Below are 21,369 nucleotides of genomic sequence, written 5' to 3' on the forward strand. Positions count from 1 at the left end.
TTTAGAATGGGACATATACGACCCATGCCGCATGAAATATGTTAAATATAATGTCAATAATTCATAATATGCATCTAATTATTGAATTGTGCTACCGGCACGAGAAACTTTCGACGAAATCTCACCAAAACTTCTTCGCTTTCACAAGGATAACATTCATCGACAATGGTTATGTCTCGATGATCACATATCCGATTGCCATTAATTATTTTACGGAAAGGATGAAAGCCGTAGATAACGATTTAAAGCGAGGATTGTTTGCAAATGGTTTTATTAAATAAATGATAAAAATATCGTAGATATTTATTCTTTTCCATAAAATAAATTAAATGATTATCAAAAGACGCAATTATGGATTATGATAAAAAAATTCTAATAACATATCCATTGATTGAATTTAAATAATTTTATCATAATTTAGAATCTAGTAATTAAGAATTGTTTACGAAATATCTGTATAATAAATTTATTAAATAAAACGTGATTGTAGATTTTTGCTAAGTATTATTAAATTTAAGTATAAAATTGCTAAGTATTATTAAATTTAATTAAAGATATATACATATATATATATATATATATATATATATATATGAATTAAATATTGAAAATATATTCAGGAAGAGAGGGAAACTTGATCCCAAACTCTTGCGAAAATCAGAAAGAGTGTTGGTACCTAATGGGAAGTAAAGTCAAGGACGTTACCTGGCTCGCTTTCGTTATCGAAAGGCTGTGAACGCACAGCAGAACGGTTGCATGAAGGCGGATAAGAATTGCCCTTTCCTCTAGGACGTTTGAAGATAATAATGAAGTAGATAATGATAGATAGGTCAATCACGCAACACACCGTCTCGAACCGAACTATAACGTTCTCTATGATTTTATTCGATTTCTTCAACAAACGAACAAACAGACTTATAAAGAGATAATACAGTACAATACATTTTGAGCTTTAATATCATATGACTTGAATAATACAACAAATATTAAAAAATCAAGCGTTTTAAAAATATTAAAAGAAATTTTAAACTAGATATATATAAGTAAAATGTATCAAAGTATATTATAAAAAAGAAACAATTCTATAATTTGTTCTCTTAATATATTTAGAGTTAATGCACGGTATTTACTATATATATATATATATATATATGTGTGTGTGTGTGTGTGTGTGTGTGTGTGTGTGTGTGTGTGTGTGTGTGTGTGCGTGCGCGTGCGCGTGTGCGTGTGTGTGTGTGTGTGTATGTGTGTGCGTGTGTATGTGTGTATGTGTGTATGTATATATATATATATATATATATATATATATATATTGGCATTTTTCTAATTAAAAATTGAATTATATGTGTGCAAAGGTGCAATCACATCAAATTACATAATCATGAGTACTATAATATATTATGAACGCGAGCATGGGACAATCGTGTTTAATCATTATGCATGTTTATCATTACGTTGACTTGACGTAACATTCGCTTTTATTCATCCATCTTGTGACGGTTACATTGTAGAAAGAATTGTCGTCTTCAATAATAATAGTCCGTTATAATATTGTATTCAATTGTGTAGCATGAAATATAAAGTAATGAAATATAGAGTTTACAAAAAATTCAAGTAAATATTATTGCTTACATATTTTATGTTATATATAAGATATACAAATATTTGTAAAAATTATGGTGGTTGCTCCTCATAGAAACTGTAGAACTGAGCAGAGAATGTATTTTAAAGACATATTTTAAAAACTAATATATTTAAATTCAAGATAATAAATTACATAAATACAACTATACAACTAAATAAATAATTATGAAAATGTCTTGTAGTTTAGATCATGTATCATTTTTAATGTTTTGTTAATATATGTGTTGATAAAAAAACATATCAAGAAACTGTTTAAATAAAATTTTCGTGCATTAAATCAACAAACATGCGAGTATATATTTTCATTAATTATGATGTATAATGAGACAAGATTACTATAATAATAAATAAATTATTATTATACCAGTGTTTTTATGTATAGTTTCATATATAAACATTTAACATTAAACAAATTAATATACGCAATGTTGCGCCATTGAAAAATGTCGAAGAAAAGATTTTAGTGAAATTTCTTACATTTATTCGATATCACAATTTCGCTGCAAAAATTATTGTGATATCAAATAAATATAACGTACGGCACAAAGAAAGAGAGAGAGAGAGAGATAAACATGTACACAATCAAATAAAAAAAAACAGCTAACAATATAAAAACTTTTATATAAAATGTAATTAATGTAATAATAAGTACTATGTAAAATTTTATTAAGAATCAATATAATGTAGCAAAAATCTTTTTAAAAAATATTAACGCATTAAAACAAAAATTATAATTTTCACATAGGTTTCTTAAATGAATAAAATTTCATTTATAAATGTATACAAGATAAAAAATAAATTTTTTTTATATTTTTAAATAATTTCAATGTAGCTAGAAATTCGAGTTCTAAGACTTATTCTGTACAGATAAATAAATAAATAAATAAATAAATTTTACACACACACACATATATGTAGCATAATTTTATAACAAGTTGAGATAAATTCATAATGAGATATGTTAATAATAAAGTCCAATTATACAAATACAGGAATAATTTATGACAAATATATATTAAGCACATCTCAAATATGTGCGATTAACTTTCGTTTCTATCATTTATCAAACAAATCATAGTTAAAAACTTAAAGTAGGTACAATTATCAATTAATACGTTAAAAATAACTTTTTCTAAGTTTTTCTCCGTTGTAGAATAAAACACCTTTCAAAATGTAATTAGAAAGGAGCGCGTAAAATCTGTTTGACTAATTTATGTAGAAATAGTGTATGCCTCCATCGATTATTGTCATTTATGTTTCGGTTACAATGTTTATTTATCCTGAATGATTGATAAGTCATTGATCAAGTTTTGAAAATGTATATATGTTTTGTAAAATATGTGTCACTACGCGAACAATATGATAAATATAATCAGGTCATTTCCGGTTATATGTTACAGTATTGCGCGAATGCAGTTGCCTGATATGCATGAAATGATATTTGCTAAATGTCATGTGCTTGAATAACGAGATGTCGTATATTAGATAAGCGTGCAAATATCAAAATAATCTTTAATTTAATAATGATTAGTCTCTCCCTCTCCCTCTCCCTCTCTCTCTCTCTCTCTCTCTCTCTCTCTCTCTCTCTCTCTCTCTCTCTCTCTCTCTCTCTCTCTCTTCTCTCTCTCTCTCTCTCTCTCTCTCTCTCTCTCTCTCTCTCTCTCTCTCTCTCTCTCTCTCTCTCTCTCTCTCTCTCTCTCTCTCTCTCTCTCTCTCTCTCCCTCTCCCTCTCTCCCCCTCTCTCCCTCCCTCTCTCTCCCTCCCTCCCTCTCTCTCTCTCTCTCTCACTCTCTCCCCTCTCTCTCCCCCTCCCCCTCTCTCTCCCCCTCTTTCTCTCTCAAATTTGCGCTCACGACATTACAATATATGAATTAAGTAGTGAATGATTAATAAGATTAAGATATATTTTATGAAACAGACAAATTAAGAGCATTAAAAAACTAACATTAAACATTTATCAAAGCGCATCAATAATAATTAAATAACATCAGAATGAAAGAAAATTAGTTTATGATTATATATTCAAATTATGTAATCTGTCGTTGAAATATATATATATATATATATATATATATATATATATATATATATATCTGACCCGCTGAGAATAACACCTCGATAGAGTCTTGCTTTCTCAATTTACAATTTACTCTAATTAACATCAACTCAAGACAAAAATCAAATTATTAAACAAAAATATTATTATATGTACATATTAGACAATAACAAACAGACATATAAGATAATAACGAACATTTAGTATAATTGTGATTTTTTTCCAGATTTGCACATAGTAAAGAAAAATATATTATAATAATATGTATTTAATACACTTAAAATGTTAAAGTATCTTTACATATTATATGCTTACGGCTAATAAACAGAGTAGAGACTGCAATGCAAAAACATGTTGACATCACCAACAAAGGCACGCAGTGTGCCACAATATTGTAAAAAAATCAGACACTGATATCTAGATTGGATGCCGATGTGTTAAATAATTTTTATTCTTAAAAGTTTCTCATTTTTTATAATTGATTTTTACAATTTAAAATATATCTGAAGTTTGCACGAATAAGCATTGACATTAAGAAATATAAAGATGTGTTTTAAATTCTTTTTGTTAGCTTAGAGTTATATCTTTTACTGTGTATGTGTGTGGGGGGGGGGGGTGTAAAAATATATATATAATATAAATTTATTCACGACGAATTATTTAATGATAAATCGAAAAGATTTAGGAAAAAAGACATATGTTCATATTTAATATTATATCTAGTTTATTTTTCCTACAGTCGATTCCGTTTCCTGTGACAGTTCGTAACCAGCAAAGCAATCGCATTTGTATTGTATAATATTCTTTCGTATGCACTTAGTCACACTAGCTCGCGTGCATATATTGTATATGCGTTATAAATTTAATATACAACGTGAATTTATACAACATATGATGCGCGTTATAAGAAACGTCTGCAGATGGATGCAATCATATAATGCTTAATATAATTGTAAAATAATTCTAGACATTAAGCAATTTTAAAAATCAAACAAGAAGAATCGTGAAATTACACATCTACGTTAAATATTATTTAAGTATATCTACATTAAGTATTATTTTATTATTTACTGCATTGGTCTTTAATACTAGCGATCACTCGTTAACACTCATCGTTACATTTCGCATTTCATAACAAAAGTAATTTCGGTTAAAATTTTTCAAGTGTGCGTCTGATAATTGAAGCTGATGAAAATGAAGAAGGCTCTATTGCCGGGCCTGCATATATAATAATGTGCACTTGAGTGCACAACATGCCATGGAAAAGTGACGGATAGGAGAACCCCACCTAATCCGGATTGTAGGCACGGCCTTTCTCCTCGGTCTATAAAGCCACTAGAAATTCACATTTACTCAACATTCCCTCAACGCTCTGTCACTTATTTGCTCTCACCATGTGGCTGCTTATTTTTACAGGTGAGTGCAATATATTAACGAAAGGAGAATAAAATTTTTTTGTAGGCTATTTTTCTATAAAAGTGCTTATGATTCATTGTTTTTACTGTTTTTTTCATCTTTCCTGTGAACAATACTTTGCAAAGTGTATGATAAGTGTGCGACGATATTTTACGCGTGTGTTTCTTATTATGAAGCGTATATGTGAGCTTTGTGCGAAAAAAATGGATCTGCTATTAAATGAAAGCTTTTGCGAAAAGTTTGAAAAATATATTCGGATTCTTTTTTATAGTGTTTTTTATACATGAAAAGTACAAGAAATTCGCAAACTTTGCTTTTACATTTTTTTATAAAAATTATATATGTACGTTTCAAATGTATTTTTAGTTAAAATTGGTTACGTAGATAAACCTTTTGCAGAGATTTTATGTACCACTTATATTATAAAAATTTTGTATGTTTTGTACTTGTAAATATATTAAACACGTTTTATTAAGACATATAAATAAATATATATATATATATATATATATAAATATATATATAAATATATATATATAAACTGTTAGAATTTAAAATTAATAGTTAGGAATTTAGCTCAAATAAATAAATCAAAATTGACCCATAAGAGCTACAGCGCCGTAGTTGGAGCGCAGCGAAAAAATAACACTTCCTTTTTATCATATATATATATATATATATATGTATATATATATATATATAAAATTGTTGATTTATTTCAAACTAAAAACTACAAAAATAACGGGCGATCGTTTCAGATCGTCTTTTAATGTTAAAATTTATTAACTGTGGCATAGCTAACGCAATGATTGTCAATTTTAAATTAAAAATTATATGTTTGCGTGTATATGTATGTTTAAATTTTGATACATTGATAATATAATCTTGAATTAAAATAAACACGCGCGCGCACGCGTACGGGCGTGTGTGTGTATAAACATAATTTTAATATTTTAAAAATTATGTTAATAATTAATACTTTATACATTTTACTTGATACAGAAGTTCTGTAAATGAAAAATAATGCATGATGAAAGAAAACTTTACAAAAATGGATATCGGCATTTTTTATTCGATAATAGTCAATCCGTTTTTAAAATTTGTAAGTGATAGCTGATTCAATTCAATTATAATGAAAGTCAAAGATGTATAAATGTATGATAAATGATTAGTGAATTATATTAACTTTCCAGGTTATTGGCCAATTGTACTTCCGGTGTATGCATTATACTTATGTAAAATTAGCATTACACTTTACATAGTAAAGTTTTCATTTATAGATTCCAAAAATCATCTACGTCTTCTCATATTTTAAGATTTGTAAAATTTATAATTTATAAAATCAGTGGAATTATTTTACAGTTAATAAAATTTTTTACAACATTATTTATATACATATATATAATAAGTTTGCATTAATACATCACTATTCTTCTCTATTAATATATCCACCGAACTAACACAGAAGTAACTGAAATATTATCGAATTTTAATTAATCTTAATACAATATAATTACTATGCTCAACTGTAGCAATATATCTCGACAATGTTAAATTAATAGAAAGTTATTCTTTTGATATACGTTCACAGAGATTGCATACAGCAACCTTTCAATTTCTACTCGATACGTTTTGTTCCATAGTTTTATTCTTTTTTATGAGTTTTTTCATAATTCTTTCATGACATCGATACAAATCATCTTTCTCATAATGTAAGATTATCGGATTTTCTCACCTTTGAAAAGATGTATGTAATGATGATTGCACATAAAGCCGGAAGTTATCTTCCTCTCTCTCTCTCTCTCTCTCTCTCTCTCTCTCTCTCTCTCTCTCTCTCTCTCTCTCTCTCTGTGCGCGCGCGCTCACAATTTCTTTATATAGAATAAAAATTTCAATTCATATTTCATGATTTTTCACGACAAGAAAACTTAAGAAACATTTACTTTCTATATATTTTTCATGTCGACGCGGTATTATGAGAATAGCAAGATACACATATGCGTATGTGTATCTCAAATTGATATCATTCAATATTCTTGAATTTGTAAATATAGCTTATATTTAAAATTAAAATGTATATATTTATTTAAAAAATTTTTTAATACTTACTAGCAAAATATTATTTATAATATATATATCATCAATATATATCATAAATATGGCATGACAAGGACAAAAAATCTTATGCTTGTATCGCCATCGATTGAGAAATCCGCATCAAATGTATTGCAAACGAATGGTATCACCTTTCTAACCAATTCACAATTCGGTTACTATGGTTACAGCAACCAGCTTGCAAATTGAAAGTAGTAGAAAGGAAGGTACTTTCATACACAAGTATAATTATAAGTATGATTAGAAATGGAAATTTTATTAAGTATGAAAATATATTTAAAATTTTTTTTCATATTGTTGTTTTATGTCAAGGTAATGTACGTAAAAAAATTAAATATTGAAGCTATGGACGTAACTCTCATATACCACTTATATATTTACACACACAAACACACACACATATTATTCGAGCGAGCCAGATATGTGTGAGTAATGTACGGTAACCCGTAATTGAGACGGAAGTCTGCGCGTAGCTAGAACGAAAGCTAGAACGAAAAGTGAAAACTGTTAGTAATAATATACGACAATATATGTTGATGCAACGCTCTACGTATACCATTTTTAGAATATTTCAGTCAAGGCTATTTCACAATTTTTGTTTTTTAAACATACTTTTCTTTTTGTTCATCCAATCTTATAAAATATTTAGATAAGCAACATAGTTTATTTACCTATTAAAATATGAAACTTTTATGAAGTATAAAGATTTCTTTTATATTTTATTTTGAATCATTAAAGACTATTATTAGTATGTTTCAACATTTCGCATTATACAAAATATTGAACATAAATAAAGAATATAAAAAATGGAGAGAGAGAGATTTGATAAGTATATAATATATCTCTTATCTTGTACGTTGAATTTTATTAGATATTCTTCTATATAATAAAAATTTTTCTAAAATCAATTTTTAATTAACTTTTTTCCCTAGTCATCTATTTGCAAGATTCAATTTAAAAAGAATGCTATTTTAAAATATAAAATTTAATAGAATATTTATCTAGACATTTCTTTGCCATAATAAAATCAAAATATTATACTGTCTTGAGAAATATCTTTATGTCAATTCAATTGTACATACAAGAAAAAGTATCCGAAAATGAAATGTCGAATTTCGCATTGTTCCAATTGCACCTAACTAATTTCATTTCTTATCCGACATAGTTCGAACAGATTGACTCTAATGCCATGGTTTTGAGAGACGACACGTGTTCATACAATGTTGATCAAACATTTATTTAATGATAATTATATTGTATCAATTAAACAAAAAGGAGAAAAAAATTAGCGATTCCAAATTTCTTTAAAAAAGTATTAAATTTGCATGTATATTGATGTAATCTAAAGCGTCAATATTTCTATAGATATATTTGTATTGCTTTCTTGCTTTCTTACAAGACTACATATCATTATTTTTAATTATATATATATAAAATTATATTATTGGCTAATATATATATATATATATATAATTATATTTATTGGCTTATATATATATATATATATAAGCCAATAAATATAAGCCAATAAGTTATCTCCGTACATCTGTTTTTAAAATCGATGAATAATTAATGTAATACGTTATGGCAAATACATAATTTAATTTAACACTAAGATACATGTTTTTATGCAAACTTTAAGATACATAAACACGTAATCGTAAAAGATTTACAACTTTTACATTATATACATTGTCAATGAAATCATTATTCTTAGATATAATTATTATTTAAATATAATGCGGTATCATATGAATTATAAGTAAAGAAAGATGGAAAAGAAAAGCGGGAGGAAGCAAGCAGGAAATGGAGAAAGAAAGAAAGAGAGAAAGAAAGAGAGAGAGAAGTAAAGAAAAAAGGCATAGAAAGTTCTGACTTTGTACATGGCTGTACTCTTCTCATGTGCACAATGAGAACATTAGACCGCATTTCCGATGTTACGCAAATATAATGGTTTGAAGCGCAAAGGAGGTCAGATAATTAATATTTTTATGTGGGAGCTCTACCGAGAGAGAAAGAGTTCGTTAATTAGAAAATATATTTTTTCTCTCGATACGTTATCATATATCAATCTTACAATTGTCCAATATGACAAGATCCAATTAGAGCAATGTCCAAGCCATAGTTTATTAATTATAAGGCTAAAAAAATATTTTTGTAATAAATTCTATATAGTCTTGTTTAAGATGTAAAGACAATGCTGATATAAAGATCTGTTTAAGATATGCATATAAACTATTAGTATAAAATATTTATAATTCGTTGATTGTTGGTATTGAACATTTTTATATTTCAATTCTCGCTAAAAAAATCATTTTTGCTCATTTAAAGCGTTTTGCTCTTTATTTTTTAAAAATTATGTAATTTGATAATTATTATCACAAGTTTTTAAAAATTGTGTACTTTTTGATAATTATTAAAAACAAAAACATATTAACCCAACGCATTAATTTTGTATATAATAAATAGATATCTAACAAAATTTTGATAGTACAATAATATATAAAAATGCTGAAGTAATTAGAGTAATATAATAATATCATTATCGAATAATATTAGATGAAAGATTAAAATATACTTTATACAAATATACATACTGTACATATACAAAATAGATTTTCCAATTTTTGAATTCTGGTTACAGAATATAACAGAAAAAGATAGTACAGCAGAAAATAGAATATTTTCGTATTAAATAAATTGCTATCTGCAATGGTTATAATTAACATTTTCACAGCAGAGATGCAAAATCCGCGAAGCGTTAATTAGGTAAGATTTGTTAATCGTGCCGGCGCGCGCTCGCGGAATGACGGATATTACTTAACCGCACCTTCCACCTAAGGACGCGTACGTAGTATTACTCAACGCAGGAAAAATTACTCACATCCGCGGAATCTCACAGACTAACAAAGGAAGGAAAGCTGACCAGACTGCGTATGCGCTTTCCTCTGTTAAGTAATTTCAAAAGGATCTGCACGATCGCGTCCAAACGTAGTAGTTACGGAAATAAGAACAATACTACGAGATGTGTGCTTTTTCTCTCTAATTATATTATATTTTTATAATAAAATCTTTGAAAAATTTGGTGTAATACATATTCGTTTTTATAATAAAAATTTTGAACACACACACACACACACACACACACACACACACATATATATATATATTGATTAATTAAAACTGTTTATTTTTTTATCTTTTTACGTCACAGAAACGTCTTTTTAATTATACATATATCAAATTTTGTGGAAAATTAATTAAAATTTGATTTAATGGATTTAGCCTTTAATAGATACTTTCCATTTAGCGAGCTTTTCATTTATCTTTGTTCACTGATTTTGAAAAAGAACAGAATGACGCTTGTGTTGACTTGTATCGCTAAATGGAAAACATTTAATCAGCATTAAAAATATTAAAATAATTTTTTAAAAACTTTTTTAAAAAAGATTAAAACACATCATGAGAAAGTGTCACATATTGATAATTTTATAATTATGCAATTTATTAAATTAATTAGAAAAGAGTTTATTTAAACTAGCCAGAAAACATTTATTAATGATTAATCATTCTTTGTAAATTTTAAGTACTTGTAAGTGAACACTTATTTTTTATTTTTACATTAATGATTTACAATTTCAATTAAAAATCGTCTTTATAAAGAAAAATTAAAAAAGAAATTCTTTATATTGCTTAATTATTTTTGCTATTATACGAAGTAATAATATGCATTCAATATATATAATATATATATACATACAGCAGATAGACAAAGTAATGAGAATATCTGAAAAATAAATATTAAAATAATATTTGTTTATTAATAAGATATTAGACATTCGTCTTTAATACAGCTTCAATTCTTCTTAGAATAGAATCATTCAATTTTTTAATATATATTCTATTCTTTCATATTTTTTAATGAAATATTGTCCCATTCTTCTATTAAATATAATGTCATTTTTCAATATGATGACGCACACAGCACCTACACACAGCTAGAGAACTTTAGTCTTGGCTTAAAGCAGCGTCAAAATGAACTTCAACATGTTTTCTGACATAATTATCCGATTTAAACATCATCGAACCACTGTAGATAGTTTTGGAAAAGAGAGTGAGAAACGGATATCCTTCTCGTCCTCTCTGAAACAATTGATAGATATTTTGATAAAAGAATGGGATAATATTCCACTGGAGACTATTCAAAAATTGTAGAATTCTATTCCAAGGAGAATTGAGCTGTATTAAAGGCAAATGCCCCTTATTAATAAATAAATATATATAGTATATTTTTCAGGTTTTCAGGTTATTATTTTATCTACTCCCTGTACATATATATATATATATATATATATGTACACACACACACACACACACACACACACACAAAATAGCGATGTATGTGTATCAAGCTTAAAATCTGACAAATCTTAATTAATGTAATTTAAATGTAAATAATTTCTCATAATATGTTTTGTCACAGACAATATAGAAATGTGCACAATATAAAAATATTTACTGTTATATTAATGAAGAAAACGCTTAAAAATTAAATGTTATATATAATGTGCTAAATATAATGTATTTCACAATTTATGAACAAACTATTTATAAATTTAACATATTGATCTTTATTTCTTTCAACGATGACGAGACGCTTGAAAACATTGAAAGCAAAATCCGTGGGAAGAGTTTGTCGAGTGCACGTTTAACTGTAACTTTCTCTGCATTGCTTTCCCAGCTCTATTCTGAACACTCGCGGTCAAGCAGAACGATATAAAAGCCACTTCCACGTTCAATTATTCGACGATCACATTCGAATTTCAAGACAATATTGAATAGAATTTGAATAGAATTTGACATTTTATGCAATACACACTAAGAGAATCCTCAAATGAACGCATTCTATGCCATGCAAACGAGATGTCAATAAAAAATATATTTTTATATATTTTTTTTATTATATATATATATATATATATATATATACATATATATATTTTTTTTTACGAGAGATACATTTGTTAATGAGGAAGGAAAATTTATTTGGATAAAGCAACTCTTTCAATTAAATGAATAATATTTTAATGCAAAAAAGAGGCGCTATTTCTCTGCTTGCCTCTCTTATCTCATTTTTCACTCTTTTTATCTATTATAATGTTTAAGGTCTCTTGACAGTCTCTGTTGGAGAAGAAACCATTGCTAATGTCGCCAAAAAGACAGTATCATCATCGGCCAACATCGATGACATTGTCCTGTTGGAAATCGACATCAAAGATCCTGTTAAGAGATCACCAGTTTCCGATAGCTCCATTTATGAACCTTCATCCAGCCAATTTATTATTCGGCACGGTGATGATTCTAGAGAGGTACGAAATAATGATACTATATTAAATTTTAACGGTTGCGGTTAATCTCATCGTTAAATGTTCAACATTAAATATTTCATAGAACATTCAGTATCATTGTTGTCGGTCAACCATGACTATTGATTGCCTATTATCCATTAACGTGTTGACTAACTAGCCATGAACAAACCATTTTTCTATGGTACTTGTTAGGAATGGCAATACACAGAGTAGAACGCCTAGGTCCGCCTCCAAGATCTAGGCGTTCTGACGCAATGTGATAGTAGTCATGACTCGACTTACTTTCGTTACTTGTACGAGGATTTTCATTTCACCAGTACTTTAAGAATAGCCAGAGATTGTATGTTCCATGCTACAAGATTCATAAAACGTTGACTGCCTCTATATTCCCTAAACTCTTTGTGATCTTTCTTCAAAAAAAGATTAAGCTCATGTAAATTTGAAATATTAGACTACTCTATCCGATTAATGTTACAAACATTTTGTGCTGCATTTTAAGAATAAAAATAAATAAACAATTGAGATATTTAAAAAATCTAATATATAAAATTGAAGTTTACCAAAAGCAGTCGAAATCAATTCAATCAGCAGTTGAAATATTGAATAATATTTTAAATTATAATTGAAATAATATTAAAAATTTGTATAACAAAAGAAAAAAATATTTCCTACTTTTATATTTTTCCTAGTTGTGTTACGTAACGTATTACATTTTCGAAAATTGTTTTGTATACTGCAACGAAATTAAAGAAATTAAAGAAAAACATTATAGCACGCAATATTATTCTTCTATAAAGATACTACTGTAAAATAATTTATACATATGCGTGTGTGTATATATATATATATATATATATATATATATATATATGCATGAATATATACATACATAATTGAGCTAATCAAAAAACGAGTAAAAATTTTATAAAAAACTGAAGACATTTCATTGATACCTGTAAATGTTCTTATATTACATGTATTCAACGTTGCCCCGATATAACGATGTTTTCTCCGAGTGGTCTCTCTCTAAAACAAATATATTTGCAGATTTTTATAGATTATGTTGTATCGTATTACGATTTAAAAAGAGAGAGAAGAAAGAAGAGACATATACCTTTAAATACTTCCTACGCGCGATCACGCTCATGATCGCTTGGCAATGCCGTATACTCGAATGCAATCACTCGCTTGCATAACTCAGCAAGTTTACACGCCTTCTAATCGCTCTGACCTGACAGTACTAGTACAACCACACCCACTTATAACCGAGTGCAGATTTCCAATTTTATCAAGCAGCAAACGCGATTAATATCTTATCCGTGGCCTTGCGTTATAGTGCAATGAGTCAAGAAGTTACGATTTACTTTCATGACCATAACTTTTTTATCGATTATTGGCTCATCTGTTGCGCCGACGTGCACACAAATATACTTTCATGGAGCGATAATTTTCGATGATTCGCTTGCCGTCTGCTTGTAAAATCAAGTTCAATACTTAGATTCAACCAAACGACAATAACTATCTCTGTTGTTTCTTATAAGTTTACGTCGCTTTTGATTTACTTTTAACTCTTATGTTTAGTTAAAATACAATATTTAAGAAAGTCCATTTGAGATAATGACTATATTACAGAATAGCTATTTTATCCATCTGTTATATATCCTGCTTAATTTTTGAATTTCTTCAGCTATATATAACTTATAACTTATCTATTTAAAATTTGCTAATATTACTTTGCTATATTACTTCATTTTGTGTCTGCTTTTATATCGTTAATTAGTACATTATCTTACGTAAATGTTTCACCAAAATAATAAACTTTTTAAATTTCAGCTGTCACCCGAATATTTAGCTGTTTTGCGACAATTTACCGGAAGTGAACCGCAGCCGTACACAAGCTCGAATAATGTGGCTCAACGCAGGCCGCTTCCAGCTTATGCCAAACAGCAACAGGCATTGCAGCAGGCATATTATAATTACCGCAAACCTGCTGTAGTTCCTCCCAGACCAAGAGCTCAGTTGCATCCTCAAGCATTAACTCAAGGCGAAGGCGTATCGCAACCTCAGACACACATCGACGCGCAACATCGTGCTGTAGCATTGCAGCAGGCGCGCGGCCCGTCCGGAGCATCTACGTACCAAGTACAGTCTTACACTCCACCAAAATTAGGCACTTTCGAGCAGGAATTGCTGCAATTGGTATCTGCTAATCAGGCTCAAGAGTTTAACCTAATTTCTGCACAACCTAAAGGAGACTATTCACAACAAGGATATACTAAATCGACGGCAACACCGGCATCTCAGTTACCCGAACAATATCATATTGAGACTAGTCCACCCCCACGTTATCCACCGCAGCAACGAGTTGCAACAACATATCAGTCGATCGAACAACCAATCCAGCTTCAGTATCAAACATCGCAGACGGCAGATTACGCGACAAAGAATATTCAAGATCAGCCTTTCAGACCGTCTCCGCAATACGATTATGTAGATGACGGTGCTCAGCTGAAACCCCATCAAGCGCATGTTCAGACTGAAGCCGAGGCGGAAGCTAGAGCTCAGGCCCACGCCGAGGCGCAAGCTTTAGCTTTTCAAAAGATCGCCCAGGCGTCATATCGAAAACATCACGAAGCCGCTCTGGAGCAGATTAGAATTGATCACGAGAGATACAAACAGCAAAGCGCCTTAGAACAGATTCAACAAGGAGATCACGTCAGCGAGGCCGGACAAGCTCATATCGAGGGTCGGCTGGAACCAAAGGATCCAGAAGCCGCTTATAAAGCTAAGTTGAAGGCACAAGCGGCTGCTGAAGCCGCCGAAGCCAGAAGACTCCAAACAGATGCTGAATACAAGGCTCATGCTGATGCCATACGCCAAGTCGAAGCTCAGCAACAGGCTCATGTGAGAGCTCAGGAGAAAGCCCATCATGATGCTTTAAATTTTGAGAGAAATCAATTGCGTGCCCAAGCTCAGGCGCAGGCGCTAGCACAGGCTCAAGCCGAAGCTTTGTATAAAGTTTATCAACAGTCGCGTGCTAAAGCTAACAATGAGATTCTAGCGGTTGCCAGAGCCCAGGCCGAGGCTAAGAAAGTAGATCCCGAAGGCACGCCAGTCGTTCAATATCTTCTACCTACTACTCCTAAACTTCCATCCCCCAATAATTATTTTACCAATGACGACGTAAACAAGTATCAGGTTTCTGGCTCCACTTATGCTCCTAGGTCGGTGACTAAACCAGAGTCTACTACTACGTCCACCAATGGCGACTCTAGCATTGAAGAACAAGTTTATGTCCAACCTGTTATCAATCAACCTCGACAGGTACACAAACTGAAAGTTGCACCAACTCAATCTTCTGTCTACATTTCTCAATCGGGTCTCTTGAAAAAATCACCCGTTAAATCTCTTACCATCGAGGAGATTATCGATCAAGAGCAACTAAACAATCCTCAAGTTGTACGTATACCTTCGTCTAAAGATCAACAGCCTCTAAATCAAGAAGAGTTGTCTGCCCTTATTAATGCCGGTTATAGCGTTACTCCGATACCTCAGACAGTTAAGTCGACGCAACAAAGCTACGTGCCGGAAAATACTTCTTCTGCCGTATATTATTTGAAGAAACAACGGCCAATAGCTAGGTCCGAATATATTGCGTATGAGGAGGTCGTACAACGACCTCGAAGACCAACTAGGAAGAATACATCTGATCTCAAACAGGAAAATATCAATACTAGCGAAAAGGTTACTTACTTGGTGCCTTTGGAATCCAGTTTTGGTACAAGGCAACCATTACTCACGAGTAACGAGTAATAGTCGCGTAAACTTTCTTTCATTGTTAGACAGTAATGGCAAACCATTACAAATTATTTTCGCTGCTTTTTTCGAAATTTATTTGTTTGTGTCATGTACTATAATCTTTGTCTTTTTGTCCAAAATTAAAAAAAAAATAACGAGTACATACATGAAAGTCAAAAAAATAATTTTTATAAGAAAAATTGTCTAAAATTTTTTCTCTTTAATTTTTATTATTTGCGTGTTTGAACTGTTGTAAGTCTATTTTTATATCAATTGCTGATTTTAATATTTTCTTCATTACTTTGCGACTAATAATTTATCTTCTAATATATTTTTTAATGTTTTACGGTTCAGTTCATAAAAAAAAAGAAAACGTTCCATGTATTTTGTACATAAAATTTTCTTCTTGAACGCTAACGATGATTCCTGGATAGATTTATAAATTATGTTATGAATAAATTATATATAAATTGATTATTAATATTTTGTGTTAATTAATATTTTGTAAAAATTGAAAAGCGGAAAGCAGATTTACGCTAATTTTGAAAAATAAAATAAAGTATTTCTAAAATTGCATTACAACAGATTCTAAAATAATCGGTGTGATACACATACGCACATGCACGCACGCGCATGCATACATACGCATACACACATAACGCAAAATGCGAATAAATTACAAATTTATTTTGTTGCGAATATATATATAACAAAAAATAGCATATAATCGAAGGATTTTATAATAAATGTTACGCAACATTATTACAGATTTATTTGTGCGCCGAGGTTGAATCGAATAATTTTATTAATTTATATTTTTTTGTAAATAGAATTTTAGCTAATAAAAATTGTTTAAAAATTTTACTTTGTAGAATGCGCGATATTCACCATATATTTGATTTTTATGCGTTTCTTCAAATATTTATTAATACGAAAGTAATTAAACTACTATGCTACTTGCTACAAGAAATATTTTTTTATTAAAATTATTACAATATATCTTTTGATTAAAAATTTTTATCTATGAAAATTATGAGATTAAAGTCTAATTTAATAAGTTTTTATTATATTTTTATGATATAATTTAGATAATATTGCACGATAAGATTTACAATCTTATTTGTCATTCATATTATCACAAATATATGTATTATATCAATTTATTCATCATTTTCATTATCATTACTACAATTAATCATTAAAATCTAATTGCAAAATGAAAAATGATGCCAATAATTTCAAAAAGATATTTTATTTATTTCAAAAAGATATTTTAAAATACTATTTTATTAATGCATCATATTATATATACATTCATACGTATAAATAAATAAATAAATATACACTAGGCAAAAAAAATAGGAAACAATTTTTTTCAACTTTAACGCGCAGTTGGTGGTTTTAAAAAATTTGTTTACCTTTCTTATTCTGCACTTGACTATAATCTAAAAACAAAATCATGTAGCTCGGTCAAAAAAACTCGTAGGAAAATTTAAAAAAAAGTGTTTTGTAGACAAAATGTTGTAGTTTATAGAATTCGGGTTTAATTTTTCGAGAAAAATTTTTTTATCAAACTGCAGAGTGTTAAATATATTATACGTAATTTTAAGGAACAAAACAATGTTCTTTTTTAAAGCACAGAACAAGGAAGATAAAAAATTTTTTTTAAAATAACGATAACGCGTTAAAGTTAAAATTTCAAGACTCAAAATGCTTTTCTTATTTTTTGTCTACAATGATTTTTCGCTGAGTATCGACATCATATCTAAAAAGTACAGGTTTATTTTCAAAATCATATTACTGGGTCAAAAAAATTTGTAAGAAAATTTTCAAGAAAGCGTTTTGTAGGCAAAATATTGTAGTTTATGAAATTTGAGTTGAATTTCTCGAAAAAATTTTTTTATCAAGTTGCAGCGTGTAAAATATACATAATTTTAAAGAACTAAACAATGTATTCTATTTTCAAGTGCAGAATATTTTTCAACGAGTTTCAGCAATTTGAAAATAGCCCAATTTTTTTAAAGTTCAAAAAGTGTTCCCTATTTTCTTTTTACTAGTATATATATGTATATATATATATATATATATATATATATATTTAAATTATAGATATTGCAAATTTTGTATTTTTTTCAAAGTAATTAAATGTTCATGTAATGCTCTTGTTTCTTTTCTTTTATATAAAAAAAATAAAAGAAAGTTTCAGGCTTTTCAAGAACAAATAGTACTCACGAAAAAAATGGAGGTGAGGTAAATATAAATTTAGGAAGGAAGAGAAATTATCTTGATAAAAATAAATTTACATTTTATTTTAACTAAATTATTAGGTATTCTCTCAGCGTAAACTATATATATTTCATTATATTTTTTAATAAAAAAGTAATATTTATATTTTTGTCGCAAGTAATATATGTAATTTAGAATGTTATGCTTTTTATGTCGTAATAAATAAAAAATATTTTTTCTCTAATAAGCAATAAAACATGCGAAAAATAAATTTTTTAATATATGTATTGATTGTACATATATGTATTGATTTAATATATGTATTGATTGTACATATTTTCAAATCTATAGTTTTCCTTTATTTTTTTCTTTTCTTTTTTGCATTTATCTTATTATAATCCTGCTTTGGTTAATATACTCTACATGAACATAAAATGTAACAATAAAGACATAATGAATATATTGCAAATACACAATGTTTCAAAAGATTTAATTAAAATACTATATTTTCTCAAAAATTCTATAGACTTATTATACATCTATAATAACAAGTAAATATTAAAAAATGTTCTGAAACCTTTTGCGTTAAACAACAAGGGTAACCGCTCTGTCACTAGTTACTTGTAAGGTCACAACATTGACCTCAATAATACAAGGTAATTCCATTCTCTTATTCTCTATTTCAATTATTCAAGAATTCATTTCCAGTAAGAAAATTATTTTTGTTACTAATACACATAATAAAATTACAATTAATACAAATAATACATTCAATAAAATTACAATCAAATATTGATGAAAAATAAGAAAAGCAATTTAAAATGAGATAAATTATCTTAAAATTCTTATTGTTTAGATTACTTGTAATCTAATCGCTTTAATATTTAAAGTTCATTTAGATAATTAAATGAAAATGTGTGTTAACATTTAATGCATCAATTACATTACATTATATATTTTAATGTGTGTAAATTCGTTTCATGTAAATTTATAAATAAAAATTAATATACGCGTTATATGTATAAATGTGTGTGTGTGTGTGTGTGTATGAGTATTGTGAAATGCGCGCGCTTAAAATTTTTTTACTGTAAGTATGTATGTACGTAATTCTTTTTAATTATAACAATTAAAAACAAGTAAAAAATGTAATATATTTATTACACACAAAAAACTTTTAAAAAGTTGTAATTATAATTCTGCCAAAAATTTTACATTTATATATTTACAAAATATCTGTCTCTTTATTATAAAATAGTTATTAAACAGTTTGTAAATGTAGTAATGAATATATAACAGTTCTAAAACAGTTTGTAAATGTAGTAATGATTATTCCACATGCAATATACAAAAAGAACAAATGAGCCAGATAATCCGTTTCTGATTGCATAATACAATAAAGCACTAAATATAATATATAACAAACTATAATATATATGCCAGAAAACAATTTTGCTGAAATTCATACATGTAGTTCTCGATTGCGAGAAAGATATAATAGATGAATCCGATTCAAATCACACTTAATTCCGATCACGTGCGAAATAGTTAACATTGAAATTGTGTATGATTATATGTGTATGATATGATTTTATATCTTATGCTTTCGACATTTAATTACGCCATAACAATCATGTCTAATTTATATATATATGTATTTATAATATTTTGATGAATGTTACATTTACTCGATATTTGATTAAAGCAACGATTGAAAAGGATAGTCACCCTTGACTCAGTTTAACGAAAGATTAATGACCTTGTTTGAAGGTAAACACGAAAAAAGTAGTCTCTGTACTAGTGAATGACTAAGGGACGTCGGATTTAATTTTAAATCACGTTCCAAGAAGACTGGTCGAGTAACGGTAACGATGTATATAAGCTTTGCTGTCACGGATCTTGAACTCAGTTAGACACGCATGAAGCACACAAATACAACATTATTGCAAAATATTATAAATTTCTGTAACGTCTGAAAGGTGAATTATATACTTTGTATAAAATCTAACGATTTTTGCATAATTATTTTTTATAAAGTCAATTTCATTTGTACGTATAATATTTGCACTATCGTATTTTAAAACATTAATATACTGGCTCTGCCTTAAAACTGGATGAAAATCAGTTTATTATATATATATATATATATATATATATATATTATATTATATATATATATATATATATATATATATACACATATATATATATAATTACATATATATAATTATATATATATATATTATATTTTTCAATATATTATATATATATATATATATATATATATATATATATATTGACAATGTTTGATAAAGAGATCGAATGATATTTTAGGTATCATATATATTTATCTCAATAATAATTATTATTACTTACAATTAGATTGTATATTGTTTGCTTTGAGTAAAAACATTTTAATTTTACAGGAAAGTAGCTGAAAAAAATGATGACTATCCACATAAATGTTATTATCTTGTTTAGTGTAATGTCAACTTACATAGCTATGCCAATCTATTTTGTATCACCCGAAAATGTGATACAAGACACAGTGCTAACTCATCCAGCTGTTTTAATAAATTCTGCAATGGAAGATAATTTGCCTAATCAATTACGAAATGATTTCTATAAAAATCCTAACGTTGCTGCTAATCTCGCTAAGGAATCTTGGTTTATTGATAAAGAAATGCAGGTACAACATTTCCATAATTTATCTTGTTATATGAAATTTAACATGCATTTATCATTAAT

At 28.2% G+C, this 21,369-nt stretch overlaps 1 protein-coding gene and 1 long non-coding RNA gene across 2 annotated transcripts; one reads left to right on the plus strand and one right to left on the minus strand.

Annotated features, from left to right (window-relative positions):
• Nucleotides 1–5,060: 5,060 nt before the first annotated feature.
• LOC105251301 (chromatin modification-related protein eaf-1-like) lies at nucleotides 5,061–16,581 on the plus strand. Its single transcript, XM_020027532.2, has 3 exons — nucleotides 5,061–5,116; nucleotides 12,398–12,600; nucleotides 14,434–16,581. The coding sequence occupies exons 1-3, from the start codon at nucleotides 5,095–5,097 to the stop codon at nucleotides 16,411–16,413; spliced, it is 2,205 nt and encodes a 734-aa protein (XP_019883091.2). The 5' UTR covers nucleotides 5,061–5,094; the 3' UTR covers nucleotides 16,414–16,581.
• LOC109609988 lies at nucleotides 12,415–14,078 on the minus strand. Its single transcript, XR_002192548.2, has 3 exons — nucleotides 13,715–14,078; nucleotides 13,554–13,626; nucleotides 12,415–12,592 (listed from the first exon to the last, which is right to left on the minus strand). It is a non-coding gene; the product is annotated as an uncharacterized LOC109609988 (long non-coding RNA).
• Nucleotides 16,582–21,369: the final 4,788 nt, after the last annotated feature.

The sequence above is a fragment of the Camponotus floridanus genome, unplaced genomic scaffold, assembly GCF_003227725.1.
Source record: "Camponotus floridanus strain SB8 unplaced genomic scaffold, Cflo_v7.5 scaffold16, whole genome shotgun sequence".
Lineage (NCBI taxonomy): Eukaryota > Metazoa > Arthropoda > Insecta > Hymenoptera > Formicidae > Camponotus > Camponotus floridanus.